The sequence below is a fragment of the Misgurnus anguillicaudatus genome, chromosome 17 (genome assembly GCF_027580225.2).
Source record: "Misgurnus anguillicaudatus chromosome 17, ASM2758022v2, whole genome shotgun sequence".
Classification (NCBI taxonomy): Eukaryota; Metazoa; Chordata; class Actinopteri; order Cypriniformes; family Cobitidae; genus Misgurnus; species Misgurnus anguillicaudatus.
In genome coordinates, this window is record NC_073353.2 from 40,723,261 (window position 1) to 40,743,777 (window position 20,517).

The 20,517-nt window shown below is 36.6% G+C and overlaps 1 protein-coding gene across 4 annotated transcripts in view; it reads left to right on the top strand.

Moving 5' to 3' along the window:
• The window catches only part of scn1laa (sodium channel, voltage-gated, type I-like, alpha), a 56,574-nt gene that overhangs the window by 2,575 nt on the left and 33,482 nt on the right, over nucleotides 1-20,517 (top strand). For all 4 annotated transcript variants that reach the window (XM_055215376.2, XM_055215377.2, XM_055215378.2 and 1 more), the window contains exons 2-6: nucleotides 13,778-14,088; nucleotides 14,401-14,518; nucleotides 16,703-16,793; nucleotides 16,894-17,022; nucleotides 19,953-20,044. In XM_055215376.2, the coding sequence (XP_055071351.2) occupies nucleotides 13,831-14,088; nucleotides 14,401-14,518; nucleotides 16,703-16,793; nucleotides 16,894-17,022; nucleotides 19,953-20,044 (688 nt within the window). In that variant the 5' untranslated portion in view covers nucleotides 13,778-13,830. The remainder of the gene's footprint in view (nucleotides 1-13,777; nucleotides 14,089-14,400; nucleotides 14,519-16,702; nucleotides 16,794-16,893; nucleotides 17,023-19,952; nucleotides 20,045-20,517) is intronic.

Sequence of the window (20,517 nt, forward strand, 5' to 3'; positions counted from 1 at the left end):
TTAACACTTATGGACATTTAAATGACAGTTTAATGTAATGTTAACCCATAAAGCTAGGTAGTTATTTAAGGGGGTCGCACACAGGACGCGCAGCTCAGCGCCACGCCACCAATGTTAATCGTTTATGATTTGGGACAAATATGATGTTATTAAATGTTAAACTATGTGAGTGGCGCTCTGTGGCGCGACAGGGATTTGAGCAACTTCGTGAGTCGTAGTTGGGCGCCGCGGACAGGCGCCACCTGTCGGCGCCGGTGTGCGTACACTGATAGAAAACAATGTTCAGATTTTTTTCGAACGGCGCGGCACTGAGCTGCGCAGACGGTGTGCGACCCCCTTTAAGTTTGATAATTATTCTGCTATGTTATGTTTATGAACGATTTATGACAAATTATGATGTATTGGTTTATGTCAAGTCGTCATTAAAAAAGACATCTCAAACAATATCAGCTTTGCATTGAAAATGACATAATTGAACAAATGACACTTAATGACCGTTGTCATACACGTGCATAAAATCTCCTTCATGTTCATGGCACGTGTTACCCTTCCGCAAAGAATCAATAACAACAAAGTCATTTAAGAGTAGTTTATTTCTGATAACAAGCAAAATAAACAACAAGTAGATTACCTTAGTTCATATTTCATAGCTAAAGCATGTCAAAAACTACACTGAGCTAATGTTACTGTGTAAAATGTGTACTATATAATGTATACAATGTTAACTACAAATCGTCTGCCAAACATAGCGGTGATCCACCTTCTCCCCTAGTCTTTAGTAAACCAAAACATTTGTTATTTTAACAAGGTATTTGTTTCACAGTTCAGTTTAGCCACTAGTCAGAACAAACAAGAGACCGGAAGTAAAGTTCCGGGCAGACGCGAAACCGCGACTACGCACATCCGATGAAACGGTCTATAATTAGAGATTCGTAAACAACACCACAATGTAATGTTTAAATGCATCTTTAAACATTTTAAAGCGTGGAAAGACTTTTGGTTTAAGGGTGGAAAGTGTCTTATCGTAAACTAATTAATTTGCTCATGCAAGCGAGTCATTTCTGGGCATCGATTCACCAGAGAAACAAACTGTTTTGCAAACAAATCATTTAGAGAGATTTGCAAATTAGTTCAAATGATTCAATAAATATGTGTTCATGAAATCATATAACCTCACTGCGATGGTGTAGAGTTGGCTGTATTTTATAATAAAGTTTAGGACATTTTATAAAATCAAGCTCCCAACGCAATTGACTCTTGGTTTTAGACAAACAGGTAGCGTAACCTCAAGCCCACACAATCAACTTTAACTAACAAACTTTTATAGATAAACTAACAATCTTCTATTATATTCTATTCTAAAATATTCTATTATATCATATTGGCATTGTATCCATGTTCACAATAAATGCAATACAACCATTCAGAAGGCATGCGTGAATAGTATGTAAGATCCATTATTGAGTAAGTTATGGTTGGTGATTTCGAGGCATTCTGCTAAGTGCTCCTGGATGGTTTTAGTTTCCACCTAGTCTATAGCAACGCTTGGGAAATGTAATGTTTTTTACCTGTGCCTTTCATGAATGGCTCTTGATTGAAAGTGATTGTGGGGTTCAACATGTTAAAGGAATATTTCACTTTCTTAAAAAAATCCAGATAATTTACTCACCCCTATGTCATCCCAAATGTTGATGTCTTTCTTTGTTTAGTCAAAAATAAATTATGTTTTTTGAGGAAAACATTCCAGGATTTTTTTTTTTCAATTTAATAGACTTTATTGGACTTCAACAGTTGCAGTTTCGATAGAGCTTCAAAGGGCTCTAATAATTCCAAACGAGGCATAAAGGTCTTATCTAGCAAAACGATTGTCATTTTTGGCAAGAAAAAAATGCACTTTTACCACAACTTCTCGTCTTGCACCAGCCGTGTGACAGGCATTACGCATGCATTTCTTCTCGACTAAAAATTTTGGATGACATGGGGGGTGTTAATTATCAGGATTTTTTAAAGAAAGTGTAGTAGTCCTGCTTGTTTGTTGTGATTTGGACACTGGAGAGGAAGAGCAATGGAAAACGAGAGAGAGATGGGGATAATTTGTATAGTGTAAACCTATTTATTTATTCGGAAATGCTGAAGTTCAGATTTTTCATGCGGCAACGCTCAATCCGGCCGATTCGCGACGCGTATTCCGCACCATTTGTGCCAGGCCTACCGCGTGTACCGCGCCGCAGGATGCCAAATCGCGTCTTTGCATTGACTTACTTAACATGTAAATCACCCACGCTTGCCGCCTCTGGTGTGAATGCCCAGTTAGAACGGATGTGTTAAAAACAACACATTAGTGTTGATTCTGGGACAACAGACTAAATGCCTTGTCCCAGAATTCACCGATCTCTGTATTGTTATTGAAACAACACATTTTGTGTTACTTTTAACACAACTTGTGTTTTATTTGTACACAAAATCAACAGAAAATGACACATAATGTGTTAAAATTACACATAAAAAGATGTGTAAAAAATTAACACATCCTTTCTAAGAGTGTATGGTTAGGGTTAGGATTTATTAGCATTAAAGCTATCTCTTTTTCGTATGTGTGTTACCTGTGATCTTTTAATAACCACAGGTTATTGACAAATTGACATAGTAATGTAGTAGTATTGTCTATTGTCATTATGGGGCGGTTTCCTGGACAGGGATTAGACTAGTCCTAGACAAAAACATTTGCACAACTTGCACTGACATATCTTAAAATACATTAGTACTTTTTGTAAGTAATGTTTTTAGTAAGGCATGTTTATTAAAACTAGTTATATTTCCTAATTAAACTAAGGCTTCGGTTTAGGGTCAGATTTACATAAAATGACATCCCTACCCAAACCCAACTCTAACCCCAATGCCAGGTGACAATTGATTAAAGTTTAGAAAATATAAAAAAAATACATCAGAAAAAATTGTATATACCAATACTTACAGTGACAAAGTAACGCAAGCACCAAATCTAACCCTAAACCGAAGCGACAATGGTTTAAAAATAGGAAAAAGCAGTTGAGTAACCAATCCGTGAGAATGCCACGGAAAAGAAAGTCTGTGGCAGGGCCACAGAAATATGCGGAGATCCGTGAGAATGTCACGGAAAAATGAGCAAAAAATTCTGTGACTATCCCACGGAACTTTGTGAGATCATGTTGGGTTTAAGCTAATCCCTGTCCAAAATCTCTGTACAATGAGTGAGTGAGTGAGTGAGTCAGATTAGTTCTGGTAGTGTACTAGTCCAACTCCAAAGTGAACATACAATGTATAGCATGATTATTTTTAACTTTTATTTCCCTTAAAGCCGCTCTATGCATTTTCGGCATTTTTGTCAAACAGTGACCCCTAGAGTCGGTGGAGAATACTTGCAACTGTCGTAATTTCCCTATATATCCCACTCTGGTACACCTCAGATAATGACCAGGTAATGTTTCACAATTTCATACAAATATTAGGCTACTGCATGGTCTACTAAACTACAGATAAAGGATAATAAGAAGTTTATTCCAAGTGTAGAGTGCATATAATAATAAAGTACCGCGATTGCTGGCTTTTAACGTTTTTACATGATTGCAGCTAAATCACAAGTAAACAGTCTATAGTCTATGTCTACTGTATCATTTCATTTGTGTTCTTTTATTGTAATGTAAACATTACAAAATGCCATGACAAAGTTAATTGTGTACGTTGAATTATTTCATAACGTTGTTCGTTATAATGTCACTATACATGATTATTGCTATTTATCATAATAGTTTGCAAATTGTGCATGTTTACACTATTTACAACCTCTAGGCTTATTTATGTTCTGATAGTTATGTGAGATATTGAAAACTGTTGTCATGATAATCGCATGACATACTACAAGCAAGCGCAACAACATACAACATAGAGCACAAACAAGTTAACAAATAAGAGATTTACTTACTAGTCCATCAACAAGATCGCCAGATCAGCATCCCATCCAGTGCTGTTTTTTAGCTCACGCCAACGAGTAAAAACCTGACCGAGTGGGACTCTTGTCTGGTTCCTAACGCGGTCAGATTCTCTTTTCCTTTTCACTTCCGAACGCGCTTTCTTAACTTTTAAATCGTTTAGCCTCACGTATCAAATTCGCGCGTGCAGTTGTTGTTATAGGCTTGATCCACTTCATGCAGCGCTGCAAGAACCGACAGACGGATGACGTCAAAGTGCCACACGTGTGTGACGTCGTTGCCGTAAAGCAAGTCGTGATTCTCGCGAGATTTGTCAGGGGCGGTTCTCTCAAGCTTGCATTGCTGGTTTTGCTAGCGCCGTCCTCCCCGAGCTTCAACAGGAGGATGATTCGCCTTACTATGACTTTGTTTACCACCGAATTAACTTTGAAGCTGTTATATTAAGGTAAAATAACTGCAAAGTATGTCTTTAAAGGCTATCTCAAAAATAACTAATAATAATAATTATTGCTGCCTTTATTTATCTTGACCAGAGATAAGTTGTTATAGTTTATAAATTGTAGTTAAAATAAGTCAACTTCATTTTATAAGTTGGAGCAACTCATCTCTTGTCAAGATAAATAATAGTAAGTTAAAATAAATTGTAAATCCAAGTTGATTAAACAAAAAAATGTAAGGCTGGAAAGATTTTTTTACAGTGCAGTAGTTATTCATTAAGTAACATTTTTTGTGTCTATCTAAAGCAAGAAATAGGATTTATACAAACTATAGTTCAACTGTTTACATCAACTACTAGTATGATTCAATGTGAGGCCATTAAAAATGTTTTTGTTTAGTGATTATTGTATTAAAGTGCAAAACAGCTGCCGTATGGTGTCGTATTCCCAGTGTCTGTTGTCAGGTATATTTGCCTCTGTTCAAAACCCTCACAGAGTCACTTTGTCATAAAGAAAGATTTAAAGGCTTTGAGCAAGAGTCAGGTTTCTGTTGTCAATAGTAATTGTGTAATGAACATCACGTGTTATTTGTAGTAACCTCAGCTCATGTTGACTTGAGGCTTTACTTGAAGTTTATTTTGGCTCGTGTTGGATAGCCGGGCCCGTCAGAAGGCCACTCAATCTCTAATTAAAATGACCTGCTGAATCACCTGGGAGTACAGGGGTGTTCAACCATCTCTCTGAGGACAAAGCCTGATGCTAATCATCTGGATTTATTACATCCTTAGTGTATTACTGATGGTCGGTTTCATTTCTCTTGGTTGATACAAACACATATGTCTTGGCAATAAAGCCAGACATTATATGTCAATAGTTTGTACCTTTTTGATAGTGTTAAGTATTTCACTATATGTGTATCTTCCCTGAAATCGTTTGTAATTGTTTGAGTCATTGCTATTTTAAAGCTGCAATTCATACTGATAATAGAGAGGCAAAAGTTACAGATTGAAGTTTTAAAACAGACCTTGGCTGCGTCCCAAATGGTGCACTTCATGTGGACTTGTGGGCCGTTTCTCAATGTCAAGGGTACTTCCTTGGGAGGACTAATCCTTACAAGTCACTTCCTTCAGAGGCTCGGTGAGGCTCCTTTTAAGCATGCGGAGAACATGTTAAATGGAACAGGCTAGCAAGTGCACTTTGCATCAATGAAAGGTGTGCATTCAGTGCTGCGCTCATAGGATTGTGGGTGATTTCAGTGCGCGAAGAGCGCGAAGGATACACATATGCATCCTTTTCTGTATATGGGATATTTCTGGAATGAAGGACTCAGTCCTTGGCAGATATTCCGAGGATCCTTGACATTGGAACAGCCCTTCGATGGACGTCGATGACGTAGCATCCTCGAAATTCTGGCTTCCGAGGATCCTTCCTTGACATTAGTCCCTTTCACACATACAGTCTTTACTGGTAATTTACTGGTAAATTGGCGTTAACATGTCATGTGTGAACAGAACCTTTCCGGTAAATCAGTGCTCCCAATTTACCAGTAAGACAGGTTGTAAGATTACCAGTAATTTACCGGTAAGCGCTGTGTGTGAACGAAAATTATAGGATTACCGGAATTTAGAACGGACGACGTCAGACCGTGCTGACAGCTTCGGGCCAATCATAGCGTTTTAATACAGATGACGCGTTTACCCCCGAACTGTTTACTGGCGTTTCCACACACATGCTGCTTGAAAGTTGAGCACATCTGAAGTTTACGTCCACATTTCTTCACCAAAGTTGTTTAAAACAGCTTACCGCCGAATTGCCGACGTTCTTAGCACGCCCTCTGTGAAGCCTAAAGTGCAAACAGTAGTGTTGTTAAAAACGCATTTTCGGTTTGACGTCGTCTCATTCAATGTTGTTTGGTCATGAGCAACTTCGCGACTGTTTACCACAGATGTGAAAACAACAAAATACGGACCGTGGTTATGAACGACGTGGATTGTTTACAAATACAACACCGAGCTCGCCGCGTGCTACAGGTACTTCCGCTTTCTCAACGAATTTACCGGTATTTTGATACTGATGTGTGAATGCTGTCTTACTGGTAAATTAACGGAACGCCACTGCGTGTGTGAACAGCACATTTTTGTATTTACTGGTAAATTCATTCTGGTAAATTCATGGTAATTTACCAGAATTACTGTGTGAAAGAGGCTATTGAGAAACGGCTACGGTCTCGTAGACGTGCAATTGCCACCACATGCACGAGTCCTATTGGTCATTTTAGGTTTGAAAAGGGTGCTCATGGGCGCCCCCTTTTCGATCGATATGGGCCCTTGATGCGCACTTAATCTAAGCTTGCACTTGTGTGAGCTTCGCCAATGTGCAGACTTATAGAAGTGTATAGGGTGCCATTTGGGACAGGTCTGTTGATGCCAAGTACGCTGAAAATAATAGTACATTCAAAGTAATGTATTCAGTAAACAGTAAAAATGGGCCATTCCACCTAATTTGTGCTATTTGCATGTTAACTCGTCAAAATTGAAGTTTATTTTTTATCTTTTAGATGGTTTCCCGGACATGGTTAAGATTTAACCCAGGTCTAGTCTTAGTTATTTTGGGACATTTAAGTAGATTATACAAACAAACCTTTAAAAAAACTATACATCTTGAGACAAAACAATGGTACTGATATATGTTAAAATATGCCAGGGCAAGGTGTTTTGAAATTAAAGCAAAAAAAATAAAAACAAGCCCTGTCCGGGAAACCACCTCTAAATCTATAGCACACATATGTTACTGAGTATTGGTCAATTTTAAGTAACTAGTTTATTTTTTAACATGGTTTCTTAATGGATGATGGAGGCATTTTGGTAACTGGACTGAGCTTTTAGCATAGACTTAGCAAATGAAAAATAGAGCTAAATATGTGCTAATAGCATGAACACACTTAGCAAATTAATTTATCAAATTTAAATAAACCAATAACATCAAATAAATAATATAGGACTGAACATTAAGATTGACATTCACAGTCATAGCATTAATGGTCATAAAATATACAGAAAAGAAAATGACAAAAGTTACTTTTGATCTTCACATGGTCTTTAGAAAATTAAGATCATGTAAAAAATATTTAAAGCAAAGATGGGATATGGACCCCCCAAAAAATGCAAAAAAGAAAGTTATCTGAAGAATTTTATGGTTTGTTTAAAGGTAAATATAGAGATAAAATGCAAAAATACAGTTTTTGAGTGTTCTGTGTAGTTTTTTAATTATATAGTTTAAATGTGGTGTTAGATTAACATGCATGACACTTTGCTCAATAATAAAATGTATTTACAAAGTAGTTTTTTTGCATTTATATATATATATATATATATATATATATATATATATATATATATATATATATATATATATATATATATATATATATATATATATAGTAGTGCTGGGCAAAGATTAATCGCGATTAATTGCATACAAAATAAAAGTGATTTTTGGCATAATATATGTGCGTGTACTGTGTCTAATTATTATATATATTTTACCACACACACATTCATATATTCATTTCAGAATAGTTTTACTTATATATAAAATTTTTTAATTTATATTTAATATAGAATATATAAAAATATAAATAAATATATATAAACATGTAAATGTTTCTTAAATACATACATGAATGTGTGTGTATTTATTTATACATAATAACTACACACAGAACATACTCATATATTATGCCAAAAATCACTTTTATTTTGTATGCGATTAATCGCGATTAATCTTTGCCCAGCACTAATATATAGATATAGATATATATATAGATATAGATAGATACATAGATATAGATATAGAAATGGCACCGATTCGGTGGAATGGCCTAAATGGCCCAAATATAATTTTATATAAAATATTTTAAAATAATTGTGTTATTGTTTGCAATACACACAATTTTGAGCATTCAGGGTGCACTACACTGCCTGAATACAAGTTGTGTTTACTGAGTTAATAAGTGAGCAATTTTGTGAAGAACTGTTTGTCTGAATTGAACGGATAGTGATCAGTAGTTTTAATTGGACAGAAATTAAACAGATTACATTATATAAGCATCATTTTAAAAATGTATTTGTTTTGTTTTCTACACTGAACTGCTATTGTCTTTTGAGGGAGTCACAGGTTGAAATACTCTTACTTTATCGCATGATGAAGCAGTTGTACAGTGTGTCTCTATAACCTGATAAACTTCACAATGGTCTCTTAGCAGTCTGTATTAAATCATCAGACATTCAATCCTCCATCATCAACAGCTCCACCAGAGATTCTTGAATACATAAATGAAGAAGCTTTCTTTATTACCAAGCATGCATACACACAAATTGTCTTGTTGTCAGAAACGTAAACAACACAGAAAACAAATAAGACAGATAACAAACAAGTTTATATTAAGTTTCTATAAAAATTTATGCTTTATGTAGTAAACAAAATATATGAATTATCTACACAAGCACAGGTAAAAATATATGTGTTATACACTCACCTAAAGGATTATTAGGAACACCATACTAATACTGTGTTTGACCCCCTTTCACCTTCAGAACTGCCTTAATTCTACATGGCATTGATTCAACAAGGTGCTGAAAGCATTCTTTAGAAATGTTGGCCCATATTGATAGGATAGCATCTTGCAGTTGATGGAGATTTGTGGGATGCACATTCAGGGCACGAAGCTCCCGTTCCACCACATCCCAAAGATGCTCTATTGGGTTGAGATCTGGTGACTGTGGGGGCCATTTTAGTACAGTGAACTCATTGTCATGTTCAAGAAACCAATTTGAAATGATTCGAGCTTTGTGACATGGTGCATTATCCTGCTGGAGGTAGCCATCAAGTACATGGTGGTCATAAAGGGATGGAAATGGTCAAAAACAATGCTCAGAAACAATGCTCAGGTAGGCCGTGGCATTTAAACGATGCCCAATTGGCACTAAAGGGCCTAAAGTGTGCCAAGAAAACACCCCACCATCACCAGCCTGCACGGTGGTAACATGGCATGATGGATCCATGTTCTCATTATGTTTACGTCAAATTCTTACTCTACCGTTTGAATGTCTCAACAGAAATCGAGACTCATCAGACCAGGTAACATTTTTCCAGTCTTCAACTGTCCAATTTTGGTGAGCTCGTGCAAATTGTAGCCTCTTTTTCCTATTTGTAGTGGAGATGAGTGGTACTCGGGGGGATCTTCTGCTGTTGTAGTCCATCCGCCTCAAGGTTGTGCGTGTTGTGGCTTCACAAATGCTTTGCTGCATACCTCGGTTGTAACGAGTTGTTATTTCAGTCAAACTTGCTCTTCTATCAGCTTGAATCAGTTGGCCTATTCTCCAGATCGTGAAATACTCAGACCGGCCCGTCTGGCACCAACAACCAAGCCACGCTCAAAATAGCTTAAATCACCTTTCTTTCCCATTCTGACATTCAGTTTGAAGTTCAGGAGATTGTCTTGACCAGGACCACACCCCTTAATGCATTGAAGCAACTGCCATGTGATTGGTTGATTAGATAATTGCATAAATGAGAAATTGAACAGGTGTTCCTAATAATCCTTTAGGTGAGTGTATATTCTTTACTAAATAAATACCCCAATATTTTTTCTGATGTAAAATCTAAATCTGCTGTATTGTTAAAGAGCAGCTTACAGAACTATAGTCAGACTAAATTGCTGTTTCTAAATAAATAAATTCTGATCTGGCTTCATTTGTCTTTTTTAATGTGATTTGTAAAGTCTGATATGTGAAGGAAACGATGTCTCATTTTTACCGACCTTAAAGACAAATTATAGCATGGTAATGGAATTAGGAAACAATATCTGCTAATAATGATTTGTAAACCAATGCCTGCCCGTGTGTCTGTCACATGTTGAAAGGTTTGAGATGTGTGGATCCACGCATAGCATGGTGTTATTGCTGGTTTCACATTTGTTTGTGTGTGTGGTCTACATCTTAATTGAATTGAGAAAGTGATTTAGTCAAAGTGCAGATAATGTTGACTGGACAGCTGTCACCCTTGGGAGCTCTATATGTTGAGAGTTTTCCAAAGAAAACCTATTAGAGAGTTTGAAGTGAATATTCAGTGGTTAGGGCTAATAGTGCTTCATTTGCAATCATCATTTCCATCATTAATGCAAACAAAATGATTAAGGATTGGATGTTAGGACGTTATCAGATTTTAATGATAAAACACTTTACCAGTCTCCATTTTTATATCTTAAAGGTGCAGTGTGTAGATTTCAGCAGCATCTAGCAGTGAGATTGTGAATTGCAACCAACCACTCAGGCCAACGTTCACCGAAATGCATAAAGAAGCTACGGTAGTTTTGTGTAAGACAAAATATAGAAGCGACAAAATGCGTTCTAGACTTGTTTGTCTGTTTAGGGTTATATGGCGCCACAAAATGGCGTCTTCCACATAAGGGGACCCACAGTGTATGTCGGTAAAAACATCTCGTTCTAAGGTAATTAATGCATAGCAGTTCATTATGTAAAGTTTTTATAAACCACTGATAATATATGTATGTATATTATATTGCATTTCCATCATTAAATCCTCCTAAAAGTTACACACTGCACCTTTAATTCTCCCTGTACATTATTACAACGCAAACGTTCTAAGCATTTATATATATTTATAGAAAGTTATACATTTTACTTTTTAAACAGTGAGTTACTATACATTTATTTTCAGATCAGCAAACAGAACGCAGCATATGTAAAGGTATTATTAATGACAAATGTGCTCCTTCTAAAATGTAAATAAATCATGCTTTAAGTACCGTATGTGCATGCAATAATTTGCTGGTTTTGTAAATATGTTATGTTATACAGTATTGTGTTTGTTCATACAGGAAAATGCGGTAATGATGTTAACTGCATGTATTTTGAGATAACGTTTAAAACCGTTGTTAAACTAACATTTGATTCAGCAATATAAAAACAACACTCTATTTCAATGGCACCGTGCTTATAAAAAGCCATCGAATATAAATCTTCTTTACTTTACAACCTAAACTTATTCAGAGAAATGACCCTGACCATGTATGCTCTTAATGTAAAAAAAACTTTATTTACCCTTTGTCGTTACAACAGAATGCAGCAGACACGTAACGTTTTCTATAAATCCCTTATCCTGCCCGATAAATGCTGGTTTACTAGTTTGCTATAATATGTTGTGTTTTGAATGCTGGTTTGCTAGTTGCTTAGCATATACCGTATTGTTCTTTAAAGGTATAGATTACCCCAAAATTTTAATTCTGTCATTAGTCTGTTTACATTAGGGCTGGGTATCGATTCAGAAGTTCCAGATCGATTCAATTTCGATTCACAAGCTATCAAATCAGTTTGATTTCGATTCTTGATTCAATTTTCGATTCCGGTTCTTGGGTCGGTTTTTGTACTCGATTCTCGATTCAACTCAATGAATATAGATTTAATACAAATACTATATTAATTAAAACAGTGAACATAAGTTTACAAGTGGGTAATTAATAAAATACATTAAAAGCCACAACACTATCTTTGTCGTCTTGCTTGCAAAATCTAAAATGCTTCCATACCTCTTACTTTTTTACGTGAAGGTGGCATCAACGTTGATGAAGCACCTAAAACCGCCACTTTAAGCACTGAATGAAAGAACGACAGGCTCCTTGGTAACATCGTGCAAGGCAAAAAAAGAGGGTGACATCTAGTGAAGAAGACTAGTAATTTGATTAACGTTAATCTTATGTTCAATGTTTGCAGAAAAAATAAAAAAAACAGATTCTGCTCTTTGAGAATCGATTCTGAATCAACCACGTTAAAAAAAACGATTAATTGAAAATAGATTTTTTTTGCCCAGCCCTAGTAAGGAGGGAGGAGAGTAAAGATGGATAGCTCCTAAAGCATAGTTCCATATAAATGCACAGATAATTTGTTGTTTTGTCGCAAGTGAAAAACAATATTGACTTTCTAGTTGAAAAAGGAGCCTCATATGAGATTCATTCATTCGCATTCGGAGATCGATTCTTTATGTCTGGCAAAGATGGCAAACGGACACCAAAACAGCCAAAGACAGTTGTTCAAAACCTTTCTTTTTAGTAAACTCCTTGTACACAAACAATGTTCTCAATCCTTATTGCGTTCATGTGTAGAGATCCAGGTGATACTTTAAGCAAAGTTTCATGTTGTGTCGTTGCCTTCTTAGTGTTGTAAAAATAGTAGTAGTTTGGTAGCAGCGGCTGGAAGAACGCATCAGGGATCGAGTAGGCATCACAGCCTAACCAAGAGATTTTTTTTTAAAGTAGCGTTTCTTTTCATGACAGTCGAGGTGCGAAATAGTGTCTTACGTGGCTTTTTACTGTATCCATAAGAAACGTAAAAGAAAAGAAATCAGTCAATCGTAGCAAGCTAGCCAATGCTTCTCAGTAGCCTACTGGTACTCGGTAAGTACCCAAGATGGCGGCATGACGTAAAAGGTCATCATCTATACAGTAGAAGTCAATGGTTACAGTCAGCTGTGTGCTTACCATCATTTATCAAAATATCTTCTTCAACATATCTTCCATTAGGTTTCAACAATCGTTGTAGCCTAGTGCTTAGAGAGTTGGACCTTAAACTCGAAAGTTGCTGGTTTGAGTCTCACAGCCGCTGGGTTGTGACTGTGGTGCAAGGCACCTTACCCTAAATGCTCCCTGGGTGCTGGGATAGCTGCTCTGGATGTGGGTGTGTTCACTTTTCACTGGGATGGGTTAAATGCAGAGATCACATTTCGAGTACGAGTGGCATACTTGACCAGCTTGTCACTTTACTTAACATATATCACAATACTTCCATAATATTTGTTTTCCTACTATGGAAGTCAATGATTACGGCAGCTGTATCAGAAAAAATAAATTCATACAGCAACAAATAGATGGGAAAATAATGACAGAATTTTCATTTTTGGGTTTGCTAATTGACTACTAGGTTATAGTGTTTTAAATGCTGGTTTGACTGGCATATTTTTTTGTTTTGGATGCTTTTGTGCTGGTTGGGAATCAAACTTGTGACCACCAATCATGTTCTACCAATAAGCTGCCATAGGAACCTTAGCTGTTGGAAGAGGATAGTCACAGTCAAGTGGCATTTACAGTATAATCCTGACATTCAGAGCGATTTGTTTCTATTAAGAATGATGGTTTAGAGTACCCAAGGCGTGTCCATCACTTAATAAATGGCGTTTTGTCCCTGTGGTTCCGGAAGGCTTGCGTAAAAGGCTTTACCATACGGTTACTCAACACATTTATTGTTCATCTCGCTCGCTCACTCTTTCTTATCTCATCTTTGTCTGTGGTCCCGCCAGTCGTTTCTCATGCAGAAGTGTAGAGAATCACTCTGAAGCCTCAGGATGAGAAGATGGCGCAGACGCTTACTCCACCAGGACCGAAAAGTTTCCGTCTGTTCACCCGTGAGTCTCTCAAGGCCATCGAGAGCCGGATCGCAGAGGAAAATGCCAAGAAGTCGAAAGACAAGCAGGAGAGAAATAAGGACAATGGGAAACCCAACAGTGGGCTGGAGGCTGGGAAGAAACTGCCATTTATATATGGAGAACTTCCTAGAAAAATGGCCTCCACACCATTGGATGACCTGGACCGGTTTTACAGCAGTAAAAGAGTGAGTTTTAATCTATATTATTTCAAACAAATGTTATAAAATTGTGATCTGATATTGACCTTAGTGAATCAGCATACTGAAAACACCGCCTTTACGAAAATTAACTATTTTTTGTGGGTTTTTGGTGGATTGATTACTATTATAAAAAAATTGTTTTGCTATAGTAACCATGATTTAACTATGTTTTTTAATACCATGGTTATGTTTTGGTAACCATAGTTTTACTACATTAACCATGTATTTTTGGTTAACTGTATTAAAACCCTGGTTAATTTTCATAAGGGTGCTTCTCATCATCTTCCTCTTCTTCAGACTTTTATAGTAGTGAACAAAAAAAACACCATCAATCGTTTCAACGCCTCACCTGCCTTGTACATCTTCAGTCCCTTCAATCCTTTGAGGAGAATAGCGATTAAGATTTTGGTGCATTCATATCCTTCACAAAGGCCAAAATGACGCTGCTGTATGCTGAGAATGAATGTTTTGCTGTGTTGGATGGGTGTCATGTGTCATGAGTTTCTTAACTGGTGGGTCACGACCAAATTTGGCTTGTGTGAGGAGCCGTGAAGACAACAATATAATGTAGTAAATTACTAAGCATTACTAAGATAGTAAAATTTCACATTACTAGTTAGAATGGTATAACTTTGATCTGCTTCCAGTATCACTTATTGTTAATGTGAATAGCTCTGGGTGAAATCAAACTTTTTTTGAATTGTGCATATATTGCATATTGTTGGGCTTTTGCCGTTCATAGTAACATAGTACATTGGGTCATTCTACAAAAAAGGTGGAAATGCTTGTCCCTTGCTTTTGCAGACCCCTAAATCATTTAATTTGACCCAATAATCCCATAATGATATATATTTACTAAATATAGACTGTCCTTAACATGATGAGAGAGTTTATTTATGTAATTTCCTTTTTTCCCTTTTTTTAACTTTTTTTAAATGTCTGGTCCTGAAAATTGCCCTGTCCCTTTGATCATACATGGAAGTTGAACTATGTACTTCTTATTTAAAACCATGTGTTTTTTTTATAAAACAAATCTAATTTACATTTACCTTTAACCCTGTATGAATTTACTACAACACTGAGATGGTAAAAATACAGTATTCATATGAATAATATCAAATAAATATTGGTCCCCTAAATTTATGTCATTGGTGTTACACTCTAAAAAAACAAACGGTGCTATACAGAACCAAAACCGTTGATCTGAATCGCAACCATAGAAGAACCGTCTCCAGTGCCATACAGCACCGGTGAAGCACCCGCGCAGAACCACACAGGGGCCATACAGAACCACTATAGCACCACATTTGGTTCTACATAGCACTACATGGCTCTACACAGGTGCTTCACTGGTTCTTCTATGATTACGAGCAAAGAACCACTTTTGGTGCTATATAGCACCGTTTGTTTTTAGAGTGTACCCTACCCAAAGCACTTTTAATTTGAAACAATGCATTAGCTCTTTGAAGTTTTTTGGGGGGCAAGAGGTCAATGAAAGAAGTGCAGTCGAGGAAGGCAAAATTTTTGTGAGATGTCTTACCTTATTTATCTAAACCAGTGGTTCCCAAACTTTTTCAGCGTGCGGCCCCCCTTGTGTACAGTGCATTTTTCTGAGGCCCCCCAAAAGAAAATTTATGATAAAAACAGTTTAAAAATGTAATATTTTAATTAAAAAAAACATATTACATTATACCTAGTAGTGCTGTTGGTTAGTTGGCTTATTATTTTTTAGGGTTAATTACACAGAATTCATGATAAATGAATGTATTTTATAAAATGTCATAAAACTGGGGCCCCCCTGGCACCATCTCGCGGCCCCCCTGGGGGCCCCGGCCCCCAGTTTGAAAACCACTGATCTAAACTATCATGATATATCTAAGAATTTTGAGATAAGATTATTTGGATGTCATTAGTGTTACTCTTTTTTTTTATAGCTGAGAGTGTTAAGATATTTACATAAAAATACATTAAACTGAATAAGTATGTGATTGTTACATCTCTGATGAAATAGCACATGGCTAATGGCAGCCATTTTGTTAAAATGTTCGTTTTTTTTCTGTAAATTGTCATTAGTGTTACCGCCATTGGTGTTACCGTCTTCTCTAATGAGTACTTCCTTCGCACTATTCCTTTAACTGACCAACATAAAAGCATACAAACAAAACAAGATGGAAAAATTTTTAAGTTTATAAGTTTTATCATATTCATTATCTATTATTATATTCTCATTTTGTCAGGTATTGAAGATACAACGTCATGGATTCTTTATTAAAATTTATTAAAAATTAAACATAGATTAAGCTCCCGGTTTTGCGGATTCATAGATTTGACAAGTTAATTAACGCTATTATAGAAGTTTTGGGCGTTTTGAAAGAAGTTAATTTAAGCAGATTTCCATTACCCGAATTCCACCTTTTCTGTAGAATGACCCACATAGTAATTGTACAATAAACTTAGTATTGGGGAAAAACTGCTTTTAAACAAATTATTGTTTTATTTTCAAGCTAATACAGATTATTAAAAATCTCCAGCCTGACACTGTGTTGAATTTTTGGATATTTGACCTTTGCACAGTTGTTTTCCTTGACTTCAGCTTTCACATTATTTAGCATATTTATAATGTTCACCATCTTGGCCAATTGCGCTTTCATGACCTATGCACAACCGCCAGACTGGGCCAAGAATGTGGAGTAAGTTCACCCTACTTCTTTTATTCAGTTTTCATCCAAGCATACTGTACAGCAGAAATGTTTATGTTTGCTCAGCGCTGATTACTTTTGGTTTTAACAGGTACGCATTCACTGGGATTTACACTTTTGAAGCACTAATAAAGATTGTTGCCAGGGGCTTCTGTGTGGGACAGTTCACATTTCTTAGAGACCCGTGGAACTGGTTGGATTTCATTGTTATAGTCATGGCGTAAGTATGTCTGTAATGTGTTTTTTTGTCTTTTCATGTCTCTTTTTGTCGTTTAATGTCTATATCAAGTCCAGATCTGATCTGTCTGGTAGGCTACACAGCTGTTGACAACAAACTGTAAAATATTACCATCAATTGACTTTCATTGCATAAAGGTGAAGTGTGTCGTTTTAAGACGTTACTTGTGTCTGCTGTATTATAATTACTTTTGTGAACGAGTTTTTTGCCTAATAACAACCCAGTATCACGAAATTATGTGCCTATAGTCACGTAATTTTGTGAGTGTTTTTCGTGACACTGACAAGTTTTTTCCGCCTTTTAGCGTGAACATGTCACGTATTTCTGTTTACGTTTCACTGTCACGTATTACCATTATCGCTTCGGTTTAGGGTTAGATTTACATAAAATTACATCCTTACCCAAACCCATCTCTAACCCTAATGCCAGGCGACAATAGTTTAAAAATCATAAAATATAAGAATAAATCCTAAAAAAAAGTTTGAAACCAGTACTTAAAGGTGCAGTGTGTAATTTTTAGAAGGATCTCTTGACAGAAATCCAAAATAATATTCAAAACTATATTATCAGTGGTGTATAAAGACCTTTCATAATGAACCGTTATGTGTTTATTACCTTAGAATGATACGGTTTTATCTACATATAAAGAGGGTCCCCTTACATGGATGTGGCCATTTTGTGCAGCCATGTTTCTACAGAAACCTTTAATGGACAAACTTTTTTTTACTAAGTTGTCTCTGATGACATGTTTGTCCAGTGGGGGGTACCGTAGCTTCTCTATGTGATCAAAAAACGAGGGGTAAGCAGTTGACTGAGCCAGCCATTGGTTGCAATTCACCAGCACCTCACCACTAGATGCCTCAAAATTTACACACTGCACCTAACGCAAACACCAAATCTAACCCTAAAACGAAGCGTCAATGGTTTGAAAATAGGACAAAACAGTTGAGTAACAGATACGTGACAATGACACTTAAACAGAAATACGTGACAAAAAAGGTGGAAAAACATGTCAGTGTCACGGAAAAGACTCACAAAATTACGTGACTATAGGTACATCATTTCGTGATACAGAGTTGCTAATAATGACCATTTTACCCTTACAATAATGCAGTTGGCAGATGCTTTTAACCAAATGATTTACATTTCAGCAAGGGTTTACATTTTATCAGAATGTATGTCTTCTGGTATTCAAACCCAATAACCGTTTCACTGCCAATGTAATGCTGTACCAAGTGAACAAAATGTTTATATTAAAACATTACTTCGTTTGTTTAACTGGACCTACTGTCAGGTTGCTTTTTACTTCTGCGTAAAAACTATGGCGTATGCAAAAGGCCTAACAACGCACCTCTCCAAAAAATTTAAAGGGCACCTATTTCATTGCTAAAAACAACGTTATTTTGTGTATTTGGTTTAATACAATGTGTTCGAGTGGTTTATGGTTAAAAAACACATTATTTTCCACATACCGTACATACCGATTGGCCAGCTAATCTGTATGTTGTGATTGGCCTGAATACCTCTGACGTCAGCTGGAAATGCAACGCTATTTACCACGTTTGAAAGATTTTCGCTCACAATGCAATGCTAACAGGAGTGAACTTACCGGCTCCAAATCGGGACGAATTTTGATAATGTCGGTCTTGTTCACGTCAACAGGCAGAGGAAGTAAACTGTTGCCTACAATATGTGTGTTTGTTGAAGTCCAAGAAAAGAGATTTACATTGGAGACAATAACTCGTGTCATTGTTTACTTTGGTGTTTGTACCTTTTGCATATGGTTAACATGTACTAATACACACTTACACACCAAAGAAAATGGAAATAGGTGCTCTTTAACAATGCATCAATTCAAAAGAACCCCTCTGATAATAAGCAAGCGATAATAAACAACTTAACCTTATTAGTCTATTTACCTAAATCACTGCTGATGCTTCTCCAACAACGTACAAAACAAGCTGCTTATTTTTCAGTTGTTGCCTTGATATTGTGTATACACCAGTAAGGCCCTGTCCCAAATGGCGCACTTCATGTGGACTTTCGGTCTCGTGGCCTTAAATTGCGCGTGCTTGCTTAGTCTACAAGCCATAGGATGTCTCATCTGTCATTTTTACACTTTGAAGTGTGCTCATCAGCGCCCTCCTCCTTCAACCCTTGATGTGGTCTTCGGCGAAGCATACATAAAAGAAGCCAAGCTTAAACAAAGATAGGTAATAAATATTCAAATGGCGGGCAACTCCAGACTCTTGGGCACCATGTTGGACAGACCCCAGGTGTAAATGCTACAGCGTAAATCAGTATAAATCAACCTTTACTGTTTCGTTGGCTACATTGTGAAACCTGTTTAAAACAATTGTGGTTTGTGGCACAGAAATTACACACTTCACCTTTAATATCACATAATCCATATTAACTACATTGTGATTTTCAGATTCATATCATTTTTGTGATCATTTTACAAACACATTGTTTTTCATGTTCAATGTTTCTAACAATTAAGATTCATTTTGAATCGATCGATCGCATAACTTTACAAAAGCAACTTTTCATATTTAGAAGACGCTAGACTGCCAGGCCATATTTTGAAAGCAAATATATTTTGTGTAACTTTAAGCATCGCAAAAATATCCATAAGAGCCCATTGGTGTCTGTATAGCTTCTCGTGTAACTTTGCATTTGGTCCTGCAGGTTTGTTACAGAGTTTATAAATCTAGGCAGTGTCTCAGCACTTCGCACATTCAGGGTACTCAGAGCTTTGAAAACTATTTCAGTTATTCCAGGTAAGCGGAAGACACGTTTAGACGTACGACTTCTGTGTGACCTTTGAACCCGGACCGCTACCCCGCGTCTCGACCTTCCTGTGTCTTGTATGTTCTGCAGTGTAAGATTTCCCACCCTCCATGTTTCAGATATGTAACAGAGTTTGTGGATCTGGGTAATGTCTCCGCCCTGAGAGCATTCAGAGTTCTACGAGCCCTGAAAACTATATCGGTCATCCCAGGTGAGAGTCAGGGCACGGTTAGGTGCTGATGTTACCATAGACCAGAATGATGCTGGCTGCTTTCTCTTAGCATTTCTAGTAGTGGTTTGTCTAGTCTAATCAAAATTATATACTATGTATATCAGTAATTATATACCATTCTATAGCACTCAAAATGCTGGATTATTTTCAACCCAACGCTGGGTCAAAACTGCTGGGTTGTACTTTAACACTTGCTGGGTTATTTTGACCCATTGATAGGTCAAATGTAAACATTTTCTGGGTTAATTTGTCCCTTTCTGACCCAAATGCTTTTTTAGAGTGTGATTTTCACAGGAAAGATACTTTTAATGTGATTATTTTTATTTATTAATAAGCGTATATTTACATATTTGCATTAGACAGATGATTCATTCAAAGTGACTTAGGGCTCAGTCACACCAAAAGCGCTTTAAACGCTTGCAAACGCAAGGCGCGACGCACTGCCTTTTTTA